Source organism: Caretta caretta, chromosome 7, assembly GCF_965140235.1.
Source record: "Caretta caretta isolate rCarCar2 chromosome 7, rCarCar1.hap1, whole genome shotgun sequence".
NCBI classification, from domain to species: Eukaryota; Metazoa; Chordata; order Testudines; family Cheloniidae; genus Caretta; species Caretta caretta.
The window spans coordinates 10,845,046-10,862,668 of record NC_134212.1 but is presented as its reverse complement, the minus strand read 5'-3'; the positions used below and the strand labels follow the sequence as shown (position 1 = coordinate 10,862,668).

General features: G+C 45.0%; 1 protein-coding gene and 1 non-coding gene across 2 annotated transcripts; one reads left to right on the top strand and one right to left on the bottom strand.

The window, feature by feature from the left end:
- The first annotated feature begins 1,122 nt into the window (after positions 1–1,122).
- PROK2 (prokineticin 2) lies at positions 1,123–14,650 on the top strand. Its single transcript, XM_048857727.2, has 3 exons — positions 1,123–1,317; positions 8,449–8,574; positions 13,941–14,650. Exons 1-3 carry the CDS (start codon positions 1,243–1,245, stop codon positions 14,064–14,066), a joined length of 327 nt encoding a protein of 108 aa, XP_048713684.1. The 5' UTR covers positions 1,123–1,242; the 3' UTR covers positions 14,067–14,650.
- A 2,376-nt stretch (positions 14,651–17,026) lies between these two features.
- On the bottom strand, positions 17,027–17,215 carry LOC125640736 (U2 spliceosomal RNA). The gene has a single exon (XR_007357886.1). It is a non-coding gene; the product is annotated as a U2 spliceosomal RNA (small nuclear RNA).
- Between the last annotated feature and the right edge of the window lie 408 nt (positions 17,216–17,623).

Here is a 17,623-nt window from a genome sequence, read left to right as displayed (position 1 = left end):
TCTAGTGTAGACACTCTAAGCCGACTCTAAGTCAACTTAATTAATCTACCCTCAAGGAGTGGCAGCAGCTATGTCTGCGGGAGAAGCTCTCCTACCAACATAGCACTGTGTACACCAGCACTTAGGTTGGTGTAACTTATGTAGCACAGGGGGTGGCTTATTCACACCCCATTCGCGACATAACTTACACCAGCATAAGTGGTAGTGTAGACATAGTGGAGATAAGATGAATGCATTCAAGAAACAATCCCGAAATATTGTTGTTTCAGAAAAACGCTTGAGCGAGAGGGAGGGTATGTGAGAGTCCTCCCTATAGCTGCACTGACACTGGCAAAACTTGGACATGCAAGTCAGCACCTGGGCAGCTCCAGTTACTACAAATGGCAAATCACAGATAGGACCCAACTGGGTGTGTATTGCCCAGGGCCTCCCTGAAGGAATATCTTGTGTCTAGATATTCCCTCCCCTCCACACACACACACATGCTACCAGCTGGGTAGAATGCTGGACCTTCACCTACAAAAAACAGGCCCCTGAACTGATACCAGGCTCTTTTTCTTCTAGGTGGACTAGCCATTAGCCATCACATTTAACACACGTGTGCCTCTATGCCCGTGTGTGTGTATATCTTGTACTGGTGTGTGTGTGTCCCTGTGTTTGCATCTGTCCCCTTGTGGGTGCCTCTGGTCACTGTACGTGTAGCCCAGTGGGTTGGCCTTCATGCCTCTCTTTCTGCACCGTGGCACTCTGTGGGCATTGCCCTGTCCCCCCCCACTACACCATTCTCTCATCAGCACCTGTGTGACTCCGCATCAACCTGTGTGTCGGTTTCACGTGTCCCCAAGCGTGTCACTTCGTGACCCGCTCTGTACCAGTGCACCGCTCCCCCTGCCTCCCTATGAGTGTGTTGCTCCCCCAGTGAGTGGGTGGGTGTGTCACTCCCCTGCCCCATGGGGGGGGGGGGGTGTGCCTCTCTCTATCCCCCCCCCCGTGGGTGGGTGTGTCGCTCCCCCTGCCCCCCGTGGGTGGGTGAGTGGGTGGGAGTGCCCCCCCCCCGGCTCTCCCGGCGGCGCTGTCGGGGCGGGTGGGTGACTCACGCTGCCTTTGAATGGCAGCCCCGAGCTTTATAACGGCGGGAGCGGCCCGAGCTCCGGGCTCTGCTCCTCCAGCTGCTGCCGCTGCTGCCCTCCGGGCGGACCCCCGCTCCCGGCGCAGCCCCAGCGCTGCCGAGCACCGGGCACCATGCGCTGCGCCCCCCTCCTGCCGCTGCTCCTGCCGCTGCTGCTCTCCGCGGGGGACGCCGCGGTCATCACCGGGGTGAGAGCCGCGGGGAGCCCGGGGGGACGTGGCAGCCCGCCCAGCGCCACGCTCACTTCCCAGCCCCCGGCGCCGCGGGGCAGGGCTGAGACGGGGGGCAAGGGGGTGAGTGGTCCGAGGTGTTGGGGGTCTCTGGGGGGTGAGTGGTCCGAGGTGTTGGGGGTCTCTGGGGGGGGGTGAGTGGTCTGAGGTGTTGGGGGTCTCTGGGTGGTGAGTGGTCCGAGGTGCCGGGGGTCTCTGGGGGGGGTGAGTGGTCCGAGGTGCCGGGGGTCTCTGGGGGGTGAGTGGTCTGAGGTGCCGGGGGTCTCTGGGGGGGTGAGTGGTCCGAGGTGTTGGGGGTCTCTGGGGGGGGGGTGAGTGGTCCGAGGTGCCGGGGGTCTCTGGGGGGGGAGTGAGTGGTCCGAGGTGTTGGGGGTCTCTGGGGGGGTGAGTGGTCTCTGGGGGGGTGAGTAGTCCGAGGTGTTGGGGGTCTCTGGGGGGGGGTGAGTGGTCCGAGGTGCCGGGGGTCTCTGGGGGGTGGGAGGTGAGTGGTCCCAGGTGCTGGGGGTCTCTGGGGGTGAGTGGTCTCTGGGGGGGGAGTGAGTGGTCCGAGGTGTTGGGGGTCTCGGGGAGGGTGAGTGGTCTCAGGTGCTGGGGGTCTCTGGGAGTGGGAGGTTCATGGTCCCAGGTGCTGGGGGTCTCTGGGGGGTGAGTGGTCCGAGGTGTTGGGGGTCTCTGGGGGGGTGAGTGGTCCGAGGTGTTGGGGGTCTCTGGGGGGGTGAGTGGTCTGAGGTGCCGGGGGTCTCTGGGGGGGTGAGTGGTCCGAGGTGCCGGGGGTCTCTGGGGGGTGAGTGGTCCGAGGTGCCGGGGGTCTCTGGGGGGTGAGTGGTCTCTGGGGGGGGTGAGTGGTCTGAGGTGTTGGGGGTCTCTGGGGGGTGAGTGGTCTGAGGTGCCGGGGGTCTCTGGGGGGGTGAGTGGTCTCTGGGGGGGGTGAGTGGTCTGAGGTGCCGGGGGTCTCTGGGGGGGTGAGTGGTCTCTGGGGGGGGTGAGTGGTCCGAGGTGTTGGGGGTCTCTGGGGGGGGTGAGTGGTCTGAGGTGCCGGGGGTCTCTGGGGGGGGTGAGTGGTCTCTGGGGGGGGTGAGTGGTCTGAGGTGTTGGGGGTCTCTGGGGGGGTGAGTGGTCTGAGGTGTTGGGGGTCTCTGGGGGGGGTGAGTGGTCCGAGGTGCCGGGGGTCTCTGGGGGGTGAGTGGTCCCAGGTGCTGGGGGTCTCTGGGGGTGAGTGGTCTCTGGGGGGGGAGTGAGTGGTCTGAGGTGCTGGGGGTCTCGGGGGGTGAGTGGTCCGAGGTGTTGGGGGTCTCGGGGAGGGTGAGTGGTCTCAGGTGCTGGGGGTCTCTGGGAGTGGGAGGTTCATGGTCCCAGGTGCTGGGGGTCTCTGGGGGGTGAGTGGTCTCTGGGGGGGGTCAGTGGTCCCAGGTGCTGGGGGTCTCTGGGAAGATGAGTGGTCCCAGGTGCTGGGGGTCTCTGGGGGGTGGGAGGTGAGTGGTCCCAGGTGCTGTGGGTGTCTGGGGGGTGAGTGGTCCTAGTGGGTTTGGGGGAGTGCCAGTGGTCCCAGGTGCTGGGGGGTCTCTGGGGGGGTGAGTGGTCCCAGGTGCTGGGGGGTCTCTGGGGGGGTGAGTGGTCCCAGGTGCTGGGGGTCTCTGGGGAGGGGGAGGTTCATGGTCCCAGGTGCTGGGTTTTTTTGGGGGGGGTGAGTGTTCCCAGGTGCTGAGGGTTTCTGGGGGGGGGGGGTGGGAGGTTCATGGTCCCAGGTGCTGGGGGTGTCTGGGGGGGTGAGTGGTCCTAGTAGGTTTGGGGGGGTGCCAGTGGTCCCAGGTACTGGAGGTCTCTGCAGGGTGGTTTGAGGTTCCTATGGGATGAACAATCCCACGTGCTGGGGGAGGGTCTCTGTGGACGTTAATAGTCCCAGGTACTGAGGATACTTGTGGGGATGGTTGGGGGTTTCTGGGGGGGGACGGTCCGAGGTCCTGGGGGTCTCTGGGGATGTTTGGGGATCAGTGGTCCCTAGTGTTTGGGGGTTTCTATGGGGGTGAATGGTCCCATGTCCTGGGGGGCTGTGGAGGTAATGGGGTCTCTCCTGTTACATCATGTGGGTGCTGGGTGCCTAGCTTGCCCATACTGCGTTCTGCCAGCATCTGCTCCATCCGGTAGCTAGCTCAGCGCTTACTCTGTTCCCCCTCAAGTTTCTTTCTGCCCCTGTCTGGCTGGGTTTTATTGCACACTCTCTGGCCTTTCTCAATGCAGAGGTGCCCGCGCCTGGCCTGCATCAGGCAGGGAGTGAAAATCCCTGCCCTTGGTTTGATCTTCACTCCCAAGCTGTGTCCAGGCCCAGGGTCCCACCCTGCGGTCCTGCCTCACACAGATCTCCCACGGAAGCCTGCAGGATGGAGATGATAGTCTTAGCCCAGACAGATTGGTCCTGGGGAGACAGTTCGCACTAGTTACAACTGACATTTTATTTGTAACTGGTTAAAATGAATAGCAGGGGCTGGAGCCCGATTTCCAGTAATAGCGAATGCCCCCATTTGATTCTGCTTTTCTTCTTCCGTAACTTACCACAAGACTCCACTTTTCTCACAAGAAAATCCACCTCCTTTCAGCTCTTTAGCTCATTTCCAGCAGATGGATTGAAAGCTGTCAGTTTCCCCCTTGAAGTTATACCTGAGATTTGTAGACTGCCTGACCCTTGAAAGAATTAGCCACAGTACTTTCCAGTTTAAACTTTTATTGTGCAGTGAAACTTGATCATTTAACATCCTATTTTCCCTAAAAGATCTCTCAAACTTATCCTCAATCATACTTAAGAGAATTAGCGTTAAAGACTACCTCCGTTAAGAAACCAATTTTTATTCATCCCTTGAGTCGTTATTTAAGAGAAAGTTTATTGTGTGTTAATGTATTTAGAGTTTTTAAAACTCTACTGTCCATTAATTTCCCCCTATAACTTGTCTCCTAGTGCCCAATTTAGATATTGATGTTAAAAATGTCTAATGTTTGTACAGCCTTAATTTCCTTTATTATTTTGAGTGGTCCTTTATTATTTCCTTTATTATTTACATTTTGAGATTATTCTATTGGTTTCACCCGATGAAATGCACCTGCTTTAAAAGGTTCCGAAAATAATGCTTTGCTGTATCTCTTTCTCTCTCCTTTTTTCCCCACTTCCTTTCCTGAACTGGCCATGAGTTGATAGCGAATTGTTCGCTGCTATTTTTTATTAGAATACACTTTTGAGAGTGAAAAATACAATTTTTCTAATATGTTCATTGTTTAAATAAAAGTTGTTAGATTATTTTAAAGTAAAAACTGTTCTTTTTCAAGGTTTGCTTTAGATTAATAGTTAAGCATTTACATTCTTTGGACATCTTAAAGTGTATTTTCAGTACATAATGTAACCATTCAGAAATTGACAGGTTTCAGAGTAGTCTGTTAGTCTGTATCTGCAAAAAGAAAAGGAGTGCTTGTGGCACCTTAGAGACTAACCAATTTATTTGAGCATAAGTGAGCTGTAGCTCACGAAAGTTTATGCTCAAATAAATTGGTTAGTCTCTAAGGTGCCACAAGTACTCCTTTTCTTTTTTCATTTAGAAATTGTATTCATGGCAACAGATATTTCATTGTTCTCCGAGGTTCTGGTCTAATCAATGGGAAGACTGGTTCTGAACCAATTTACTTGCACATGAGAAACTGTGAAGGAGTTTTGAAATATTTGAGAATTTGAAGATTTCTTTACATTAAGAATATTTCCAGATACACTGTAGGTCCAGTTTAAATATTTGCCAATAAAATCTTAGCTACACCTTTAAAACATTAAAAAAAACCAGTAAAAAAGCTAATAGTGAAGAACAGAATAGTAGACAGGGAGTAAATGGATTGAAACAGAAAAGTGTATTAGAATTATAAAATACTATTTGCTTGAAACTGAAGTGTATTTTTACTAATCCCTTTACCATGTACTTTTGCGTATGTGAAATACTCATACACTAGGTGAATGCTTTGTTAGTTTTTCTTTTTAGTGTTCACTCAGCATGCATGAGCACTGTGAATACTACTCCTTGTGCAGATTTAAGGCACAGTTGTCAACTTTCACGCAGTAAGTAAGCAAGCACCCCCACTATCACAAGAAAACAAAAATCAAAATAATCCCATTTCAAAACAAGCCAATCCCTAAGAACCCCATCACTCTGTGACTAGATCCCCCCTGGTATGCACTCTGGGACTGTGGGGGGCCCGCTGTGCACCCCGACTCTCTTCCCCCCTTGCCCCTTCTTGCCGGGAGCCAATCAAAAAAAAAAAAAAAAGAAGCAACAAGTGACAAGCCAAACTCTAGCCAACAAGCTAATTAAGCCAAAAACAAGCCCAATTTCTGTGATTTTTTTTTCCCATAGGTTTGGCATCTCTGATTTAAGGTCTTGATCCAAAGCCTATTGAAGTCAAGGAGGGTCTTTCCATTAATCAAAATGGGTTTTGGATCAGACACTAAATCGCAAATAAAGCGTACAGAAAGTTACCAGGGTTTTCCACAAGAATTTATTTGAACATGGACTGAGGAGCAGGAATGTCATTAAGTAACCACGGTGTTCTGCCCCAAATATGGGGAATATTGGTATAAGTTAAAGGTTGGAGGTAAGAGAAAGTGGGGAGCTAAAAAATGAATGGCGGGGCCATCCGTTTTTCTAGGATTTGGGATAATGTAATTTAATTCTTAGAGGGAAAACCTTAAATGGGTTCCAGAGTAAATAGCTGAAGACCAGGTTGAAAAGGAATATTGACTAGCACAATGTCTTAAATGTCATTATTATTTAGAATTTATTCAGTGTTCTTTCAGGGCTAGGTTCATCCTTACTGTCACTGAGTAGCACCTCACTCTTCCAGTAGTCCCACTGAAATGAATGGGACTCCTTGGGGAGTAAGGTACTACTCAGGGTGAGCATGGGTGCCAGAATATGACCCATAAAGAGTAGCATGATAGTTGGAGCAGATTTTAGATCACCATAGCATGAGTTTCCCTACTTTCTGAGAAGACACTGCGAGCTGTACAGCATTCACAAGACCGGGGGAATGGACGCTGTAAACTTGCATGCGTTTGATTAATTCAAAATGCACCAGCACAAGATGGGTCTGATAAGCACCCAGAGATGCCGGGCTAATTAAAACTTGATTCTGTGCAGTTGTAGTGTAAGCACCTTCCCTCTCCCGCCTCAAGTGACAGACTTAATAACCTAATTTTGTATACAAAAAACAAGGACCAAATTCCAGAGACAGGACAACAGGAGAACAAAGAGGAAGCCCTCCCCCCTTTTTTTTAATTGTCTTGTTTATGTGCACTCAATGGGGTTTTAAACCCAATGGGTTCTCAGACTACTCTGTCCTCCTCAAAATTTTTGCATGTGGCTGCACCATGGCTAAACCCAATTGTAAAGCCAAAAGAAGTTATTTTGAATCAGAGGTGTTACTGTACCTTTACCCCAGTGTCACCAGTGCAGAATTTGACCAGTAGATTTATTTTGTTGTTTATGAAAGGTTAGAAAACAAACATTATCTACCTGAGATGTTCTAACAGCAGTTTTAGAGTCAGATTACTCTTTTGGGTAAGTATGTATTTAGGCTTGTTTGTAATAGCTGTTGAATTTATTAAATATATATCTTACTGTGAGTGCTACACATTTTGGTTACATAATCTATTTCATTGCTCGTCCCTAGCCCCAAGAGCTTTTTCTAAATTACTGTCTGTTCAGTAAATATGTATTTTGATGTGAGTTCTGCTGTTTGAAATGGCATAATATTTACCTGGGGGAGTACACAGAATGGCATTTATCATGTAAATCCCAGTATAAGATACTTAAGCCCTTATTTCTAAAACGAGAGTTTGTTTCAATAGACGGTAATGTCTCCCTCAGATCAATTAAGATTCCTTATGCATCCTTTTCTCAGTTTGCCTGTTGGAGACAATTGATCAGAACCCTTTTTTGCCTGTCAGTCCTGCTGTCAGATACTGAGGGGCGGGGGAGAGACTAGGGGGAGGCGGGAAGGAAAAAAAGAGGTCAGATTCAGCTTACCTTAGTTATGTGATGAGGCCCATTTACTTCAGTGAGACTCCTCACTTGAGCAAGTAGAATGGGATTTGCCCCTATAATGGTATAATTAAAATCCTTATAACCTTTTGGGGGGGGGGGTTAAAATGTATTTTAACAGGAATAAACATGTGTAGTAATACACTTCTGACCCCAGTGTTTCACTTGCTCTTAAATTTTTGGTTTTCAAAATGCACAAAGCAATTCCTAGTTCATTTTGTGTTTATACAAGTATGTCTTAAACCAATGGTTGAAATTTACAATGGACAGCACGTCCTTCTACATCTCACATCAGCACCTGTCTGGGTGTGGACTGTTTGTGCCAAGCCACCATCTTAGATACTAAAAACCCCTTTTAATTTAGATGCAGAATATGGTCTAGATAATAATCATAACATCTCTGATTAAGCTTTTATTTTACCTAGTTCCAAGAGGACTTTTGTGATAAAAGTATAATATGGTCTTACATTTGCAAAGGCACTCAACCATAAAATACTAGAATTAGAATCTAGAAGGAAAAGTGATTCAAAAATCTTTAAATTCATTTATGAATTTCTCAGCATTAGCTTCTCTTCAAGACAGGGCCACTTATCAGTTTGGCACACTTTACTCCTTTTACACTTAGTCAAATACCTCAGGCCATGAACTGGAAAGAACATCAGCATATGCTTAAGTCCATCACTATTCAGGACAGCATTTTTGGGAAGCTTTCTTGAATGGGGGCTGTAGACTAATTCCAGTTTTACCCCTCACATATACATGTGAGGGGGTAGCTGGTGGCAGAGTTGATCCTTCAGCCCTGATCCAGACCCCCTACATAGTCATGGCTTGTTTAAACATACAAGTCTAGATTCTGTTGTTATAAATGTTAAATGAGCCATCGTAGCTTGCAATCTTTTCAATGTATCGTAAGGTTCCCACATAAAAGTGTAGCTCAGACATTTGCAAAAAGCAGTGGACTGTGCTATTTTTGGAGTGCTTTTGTTTGCCTAATACTGTTTATCTGTTTATTAAACTTCAGGCTTGCGACAGGGATCTACAGTGTGGGGGTGGCATGTGCTGCGCTGTTAGTCTCTGGATCCGCAGTCTCCGAATGTGCACGCCAATGGGCGACTTGGGAGAAGAATGTCATCCTTTGAGTAATAAAGTTAGTATGTACTAATGGCGGTTCTTATGATACTGAAACTGACAAGGCAGAAATAAATGTGAATATATTTTGCTGTAAGTCAAATTGCATAAAAAAATTATACGTGGTAAAAGTGTAGGGATCCGTAGTCTTGGTTACAATACCCAGCAGTTTGCTTCTTTATGGAAACAACATTGAAGGAACATACGTAAAGAAATATATTACCGTCAAAATTATTCTGAAGAAAACCCAAGGTCAAAAGTACTGTATGTTTTTCTTTTGCATTATTTGATAGAAACAGTATTTTACAGTTCCAGGGCCCAACCCTTGATGCACTTCCTCATGCAAGTAGTCCTTGATAATACAAGTAAGTGCCAGTAACTTCAGTGAAACTATTCTAGTGAGTAAGAACTACAGTATCCACACAAATAATAACAACATCAGTAGGCACCTGGTATATTCATTGGATGTGATATTCCACATCAATGCCAGTTGTGCTCTTACTCTTAAAGATCCACTGATGCCACAAAAAGCCAGTTAAAAAGATATTGGTTTCCAAAAAAGTAAAAACTGCATTTGAGAACTCTCATGAAAGGCTACCGTTATTAAACTGATGCTCAAAAACATGTGACTGAACATCTAGCTCTGACAGACTTTTTTTTCTATACTGTACAAGCCACATTGGAATATCTTGTCACAATGGTTAACCTTACTTGCAAATCTAATAGCATGATCCGAGTCTTTTCCAAGCATAGTCAACAGCATCCACGTAACCCAGAATACTACTTTCAACTATATATATTGAGCTAAACTTTGTTAGGGTGTAGTCCTTTTATTGAAGTTGGTGGAAGAGAAATTGACATAGTATGGAATCAGAACCATATATTCATTTGAAAGTGGTTTTACCAACAGATTTGAAACCATAATTTAAAATCTTGGTGATCTTGAAAGTCATGCCGAAGAAAATATGTGACCTAACAGTAGCCATGTGTGGAAGATATTAATTTCAGATCTGTGAGTGCAGTACAAATTACTTGCATCTCTTACTAGCTGATTGTAGGCACAACTTCACAACTTTGTGTCTGCAATTCATTTTCTGAAGGGAAATACAGGTTTCAGTCTAGCTAAAAATATATCCTTAAATCTTCCAGTAAGGTATTAGGAACCAGATTGCACTAAGTAATGTAATTTACTCCCACTTTAAGGCCCCTTTATATTAACAGGGGATGTAAGGAAGCCTCACTGTAAATGAGAATCAGGACCTAGTTGTTCAATGAGTTTATTATTATTACAATAATTTATAATGTCCACTATATTCTTTAGCTGACTGTACACAGTGGTACAGTTAATAAAGAGGAATATCCAGATCCAGTTTACAGTTAAAGTCACTGAAGTTTAAAACTTTTACAAGGTTAATTTTAAACTCATGCTCTTGACCAGGCTACTGTACTTGACCGATAGAAAGCAAAGTTGACTTACTGTACTCTGTGAAATTTAAATATTTTCAAAGATAAAGTGGTGGAGGTGTTTCTCAAGGTTTCTTTCCTCTCCTTCAAATATTTTGTGCGTGAGGATTGAGAGACAAGTAGTGTTGATATTGAAACATTTCATTTGCCTGCAGGTCAGGTACAAACCACACACCTTCAGTTTATACTTTCCCACACTGTTTTGCCATTGAATTTAAACACGCTCTGCAAAGACTAACCTACATTGCAAGGCAATTTAGTCTACACGAAAGATTAGCCTCGTGCCCACTTGGGCAGAAACTATCACCTGTTTTAAATAACACGTGATGAGTTTGTGTGGTGGACTCCTGACTGCTAGCAACTGTTCTGAGACCACTAAAAGCATTTCACTTACTGCAGAAAACTATTCCTTAGACGATGTCTACGCTTCAGTGTAGACGCTCAATACAGCGACGGGAGGGGTTCTCCCATGGCTGTAGTTAATCCACCTCCAAAGAGGCAGTAACTTCATTGATGGAAGAAGTCTTCTATTGTCCTAGAGCTGTCTACACGGGAGATTAAGTCAATTTAAATACCTCTTTCAGGGATGTGGATTTTTCACACCCCTGAGTGACGTAGCTGGGTTGATGTAACTTTTTAGTGCAGGCCAGGCCTTAGTTTCTATCTAAAGTCCATCCCCCATTTGCGTAGTGTCTGAGCACCTCACAATCTTTATTATATTTATCCTCACAACACCCCTGGGAGGTAGGGCAGTGCTGTTATCCCCATGTTACAGGTGGGGAACAGAGAGACTGATTTGCCCAAGATCGCACAGGCAGTCTGTGGTAAAGCAGGGACTGGAACCCAGGTCTCCGAAATACTATGCTATTGATCTAATCGCTGGGCAGTCCTTCCTCCCAAATTAAGCACTAACCTCCCCCCACACACCCACATACTTTTTCATGTATAAAATATTATTTCTATACATATTATACAGCAAAAGGTTTAAACTGTCGTTTCACTAAGGATGCACCCAAATATGCACCCTGTGACTGTGAAGATGAATTTTTGTCCTGTCAGATCTCTCTCTCTCTCTCTCTCCCTTTGTAGTGCATCAATCATCATCTATCTAGGGCAATGCTGTGCAATCTGAAAAGGAGGACTTGTGGCACCTTAGAGACTAACCAATTTATTGGAGCATGAGCTTTCGTGAGCTACAGCTCACTTCATCGGATGCATTCCGGTGTGCTGTGCAATCTGTGGCCCTTCCCACTAAATTGTGGCCCTTCAGGTCAATTGTATTAGGTGGAAAATGTCGTGATTGTGGATGGAAAACGTGCTCCCTGAGCTGCCCCTTGTAATTTTTTGAAATGGAAGTGTTTGAATCAGGCCCATGGCTTGGAGGAGGCAGCAGTGGGCACCGCCTTCCCAACTGCATCCCACTGCTCTTGCAGCCGCTCTGGTGTGAGCCAGTTGTGCTGTGAGCAGCTATTCTTCCTTCCCAGCTGCAGCTGGTAAGCAGTTCCCCTGCTGCCTGCCTGCTCTGTTGCAGGGGGGAGGGAGGAGAGAGTTGCTGGTCCATTGCCTGCTTCCTTACTGAGCTGTGGGAAAAAGCTGGCTCTGCCTAGCTTAGGGAAGTGCCTAGCAAAGTGGCTCCAGTCCCCGACACGAGGCAGCCTAATAAAGGGGGGGAAAGGGAAGCAGATGACAGTTATGGCTCCCTGATTCTCTGCCCCAGCTCTGGTTAGGACAGGGCCTGCTCTAACTTGTGCTGCCTGGCAAAAGCTCCCCAGACCATATGCCAACTGGGCATAGTCTGAGAGCAGTGCACTCCAGCCACCCTCCCTCTCTCCTCAGTCGGCATCAGGGAGGCATGGGAGCCATCTATGCTGGCTCTTTGCCAGCTGGGGGTCTTCCCCACACTGGGGGCTCCTTGACAGACGTTGCTTGGTTAGGCCTTGAAATTGTGAGGACCCCTCAGGACGCTTAAATTGCTTGGGATTGAGTGTCAAATGGGGGAAGACCACTACAGTTCAGGGTGAACATTACCCTCTCTGCAGTCACTGACTGCCACCAAGACAGGTGCCTTTAAGCTGCTTTGTATGTGTTTTTTAAACTTTTTAATAATTTTTTTTTAGCTACTCGGTCACATTCCACTTGCCTCTGTCCTTATTGGCCAAGTGCAATGTGCAGTTTTAGTGACAAGCATGCAAGGATATAAGTGTTGGTTTCCTTGGGTTTGAATCTATCCTATGTGGAAATGAAATTCCCTTTGATTTCACTGGAGATTGCACTTGTGGAATTGGGCCCATGGTTAGGTTCTGGATAGTATGGCTGTGGTGAGAGTATCACATGGTAAGTACCTGTTTTGAGAGTTCCTCAGTTTTTAGACAGAGGAATACGTTTGTATCGTGCCTTTTGGGGAGTTTCAGTAGCTCTAAATTTAAATTAATCCCATTCTTTTTCACATATACCTCTAGGCCATAGCAGAGAACAATTCCAAGACAAACTTTTTTCTGTAACACACAAGAGACACATCACAGGATTTCTTAGGCTGCAGGCTCTTTGGGACACAGGTGCTGGATCTGAATCTCCTTTCCCACTGATATAAATAAGTTAGGAGTTACACTAAGATAAAACTGGTGTAAGTAAGAGGAGAATCATCCCCCAATGTCTTCATATGTATGTGTACAGCCCTCTGAGCACTACTATAATAGAAATATTAGATTGTAATTTATGCAACGGACATATTTGAGCTTTATGGCAGAAGAGTCAAATTATTTTCATTTAATTTTGTGAAATAATAGAACTGGAAGGAAAAGATGGTCCTATGTTCTAAATCTACAGGTCTGTATTATAGGCAAGCTTGGTAGCACTGCCTATGATTAACATTGCCTGACACTTCCTTTTGTAAGACCCTGTTTTCAATTGCTTGTAGCTTTGTCAAACTTTAACTATTTGGGCTGAAATTTCCCATGCCAGGTGTCTGCATCAGGCTGAGGTTTTTGGAAGGTTTCAGCCAAAATGTTTCAGCTGTTTCCAAGAATAAGTCTGGGAAAAATGTTTTGTTAAAAAATATATATATATATATATATATATAGTGATCTTTTCTTGGAAAGCTAAGTGTCCCCAGGCTTATGAGCAGGGCTTTTGTCTCAGGGATGTGCCTTTTGCTGTCCCCATGAAAATATGCCCAAATTTGGCCAAATTGCAAGCCTTAGAAAAATAGTATTTCACACATGCTCAGTAGATACTTGCTAGATCTGAACAAGGCAGGGATCCTGTTATCATGTAACCAAAGACTGTATCATAATGCATATGCACAAGGGAACTGAGTTAAGTTGGCACAAGCAACCTTCTTTTAATGCAGGGTTTTTGTCAATATGTAATATAGATATACACACCAAGAAAAGCACAGCACAACTTGAAATGGTGCACAAAGCTGGCTTTTAAGTTTCCATTGAACTCCTCCAATCCTGACCCAGCTGTTCTCTGGACACAACTGAGAGCACTGTTAAGGCCCACAAGCCATTATGGAAGCCAGGAATTGCTGGGCACAGGGAACAGTGGGGGCAGGAGCAGGGGTGACACATACAAGCCATTATGTGCTCTGTATGCCACCAGGTAATTCTTCTCCAGTGGGTTGATCTTCTTGTGGCCAGTTATGCTGCTTTGTAATGGCAGTACAGAGCAAAAAGAGTCATGAAGTGAGCTATCCATCTAGCTCACTGCATGCCGATACCAGTGTGAAGTACAGATGGAAAAACAGGGACCTGATGACTAAGATTAATGCATTTTTACAATAGACATATTTATAAAATTGGAGGAAAAGATGACCTCATGTCACTGCCTCCATTTCAGCATACCAATGCGTACTATCGCTACCTGCTGCTGACGCCGCTTCCTCTCGTCACTTCTGACCTTTTCAATACTTGCTTCCAGGTCCCGTTTCTTGGGAGAAGAATGCATCACACCTGCCCATGTCTGCCTAACTTGGCCTGCCTACGGATATCTCCTAGCAGATTCAAATGTTTACCAGAGTTCAGAAACGAAGATGTCTTTTTTTAGCAGGAATGATTCTTCACCATAAACAGCCACTTCATGTATTTACATTTTCCCTTGTTATTGTGATGAACAAGTTATTTGCCAGAGGAAATTCTTTAACATACTTTCTTGCCTCGTAAACGTTGAAAACAAACATTGAGATACTGTGGTGTTATGGCCAAGATTTTCAAAAGGGTCTAATGATGCCGGATGCTTCCATTTTTGGACGCCCAAACTGAGATATCTTAAAGGGAAGTGATAGGCAATTTCATAGCACTTTCTGGAAATCATGCCCCTTTAAAAATGTCCCAACTACAGGGCCCAGAAATGGAAGCATCCAAAATCACAAGTCGCTTGGTAACTCTTGGCCAATATTTTTATACTTGAATAAGCTTGATTCAAAATGTGATGTGTGTGGAGGGGGGAGAGGGTGTTGTACAGGAGTATAGAGCAAAGCATAAGATGACTGCCAAAAGAAGTGTATATTTGGTACCTTTATTGTAATTATTATAGTATTTGTAGGTTAGGTGCATCACGACATTAACAGTTTAACCAATAGGTGTAGCTTTTAAACTGTCCCATTAAACCAAAGCATCTAAGTGTAAAAAGTGTTCAGAGAATTCTGTATGTTGTTTCAGTGTTCAAAGAGAAGAAAGACTTGTTACTTAATCTGCCGTAAAACGTGCTCCTCATCTGAAACAATGTATTAAAATGTAGTTTCTATTTAAAAAGAAACCCTAAAATCTATTCTAATGGGCCACCTGACTTCTTGTCATGTGCATGTATTAATATTGCTGTGTAAAAATTCTGTATCAGAATAATGGCACTATATCATTTGATTTATTTTAATATTATAGCATTATTTTTGTCACTTTGGTCTTCAATTTTTATTCCATGTAAACTTCTATTACATATATCACAGACCAAAATTAGCAAAGTTCCCTAAAAGTAGGTCTATAAAAGAGTACACACTTTTATATATTTCTAAGGAAACTCCACGGTTCGTATGCTAAGAGCTCCCTAACGCAAGTTTCCAGCAGATTCTTAGCTGATGTGACTTGAATAATGGGGAATTTTCTTGGCGCTAACATCAAGGCATTTGCTAGGCACGTGCCCCCAAGGGTCTTCTTAAGCTTGTCAGATGTATGGAGAGTGTGATTTTTATGAAACACATGTAACTTGTCAATGGCTATGGTAAGAATTACTATAGTTTGTGTGAGTTTCTCACACTGGCCTACCACCAGTGGTGTATAAGACACAGAAGGAGAAAAAGGGAGCCGTTCATCTTCCAACCATCAGTTCCTTTTCTGCTGCTCCTCTGTTCTGAGACAAGTTTGTGGAGTTGTGTTCTGGTGTATGAAAGTTAGAGGGGATGGGAAATACCTTAGCCTCTTCAACAAATACCTTTCCATGCATTGTCATGGACCCCCAGGAGAGGAACACTGTGGTCTTGATGTGCCTCCATTTCTTCTGTGTGAAGCTTGGATGGAATGGAGAAAGGGGAGCCACTGAGAGCCGGTTGCATCTCCCCGATTCAAAAACTGCCTGACACCAGTACAAGTTAGTTTTTCCCCTTTGGAAGCTCCCAGTGGCAGGGCTGGCCCACAACATTTTGGCACCTGAGGTGGGGAACTCAAAGGATGCCCCCATGCCGCCTTGCTTGGGTCAAAACTTTGAAACTCTGGGTCCTAGTGGCGCCCCCCCCCCCCCAGTCTGGCACCTGAGGCGGCCACCTTCGTTTGCCTCATGGTAAGGCCAGCCCTGCCCAGTGGAATACTAGGTGTAGCTGAGAGCTCTACTTTATACCACCCTCCTGTTCTCCTTACAGTGGGGTTGGGTCAGCTGGTACAGGATTTCCACCCTTGCAAAACAGAATGCTCTACCTGCCTCATTTGCGTAAAGCGTTGGAGTAGATTATGGTGGTTCTGGTTGTGTGGCCACCCCGCGTCACTTCAGACCATCAAGATGTCTGCTATGCGTTAGTCACCCCAGCAGTACAGCTGTCCTATTTGTTTCCAGATCAGTCTTGCAAGTCAAGACAGGACTTCTGCCTTCGATTCAGTCCCACTGTAATGTGTATAGCAAGGGCATGGGCTTGATGACCTGTGCATTGAAAAACACACCACTGTTTTGTTGCTCTTTGATAAATGATTTTGACTCAGCTTTCATGTTTTCATGTACAGTTGATACATGAATTAATGTGATGCACCTAAGTGATGCTACGCTACAACTTCGGAGATGAGTGATTTTCTAGATTTCAGGAGGTAATCCAGAAGCATCAGCCTACAATAAACATATGGCAGGGGAAACAAATAATTGTTTTGGTCACTCTGGAGCTAATCAAAGGACAGAACGTAGACATTGGCAGCATTTCACATAAACCATGAGTGTAAGAGGTAAAACTACCTTTAAAAAGTGGTTAATAGTACTTAGTAAACCTTTCCCTGACTGGCAATCACCTCTTATTGACCCTGGTACAAAGGGTTAAGGAGACATTTATACCTTTTTTTAAAAATAAGAACAGATTAAAAATTTTTATTAAAGCTAATGTTAAAAAATCAACACTCCCATAATACATAGGTTGAGAAAAGAGTGTCTGAACATCTGGGTACAGTGCTTAGATTATCCACAAATGCAAAGTTTGTTTTTAAAATCAACAGATACATATAGTGCATAATCAGCAACAACCCAAATTTAGGTGAATGAATTTAAGAATACAGTTTAGATATTTAACATCCGTGCATTTGGGTACATCACTCATGAAAAAAGTTATACAGAGAGTTGGTGGCAGAAAGTAAAATATATCAATGAGTGAAGATTGTCCCTCAGTAATTGAGAATTTAGAATAGGTTGTCCATTTAGAGAAAAAAACAGTCCATCAGGAAAGTATTTGAGTTACTTTCCCATTTTGAAGAAACCATACAAAACGAGCATCTTCACAGTGACACTCTTTCTGCTTTTCTAATCAGATTATTCTCCCCAAAAGGAGATGCACTGTTCCCAGACGCACTGCAATACCAGGTCAATGCATGGTGTGGACAGAGCAAGCTCCTATTCCACCCCCAGTTTCAAAAATCAACTTAATATACAGTCCTCAAATAAAGGACATATCAGCTATTAAATTGATAGGAACAAATTTAAAAATTTTATTATTAAGCTAATGTTAAAATTATATAATACCCAGGTTGAGAAAAGAGTGTCTGTACATCTGGGTGTAGTGCTTAGATTATCCACAAATACAAAGTTTGTTTTTAAAGTCATCAGATACATATAGTGCATAATCAGCATATTCAACTCTATGCCAGTTGAGAGGAGCTAGGTGTAGAGTCAGCAAAGCACAGAATGATGGTAACATTTGATACATCAGCAAGTGCTTAAACTTCCTTTATCACAAAGCCAAGAAACAGATCTGTGAATTACTGGTGCAGCCAGAAGGTGGAAGAGTCCGTTAGCATGTTCCACCACAGTAAAATCCCTGACTCATATTTCCAAGACATCAGCTACTCCCAGTTGTAAAGGGAGGATCCAAGAGCAAGGACACTCCTAATTAAATAATTGCCATAGCATGCTCATTCAGAAAA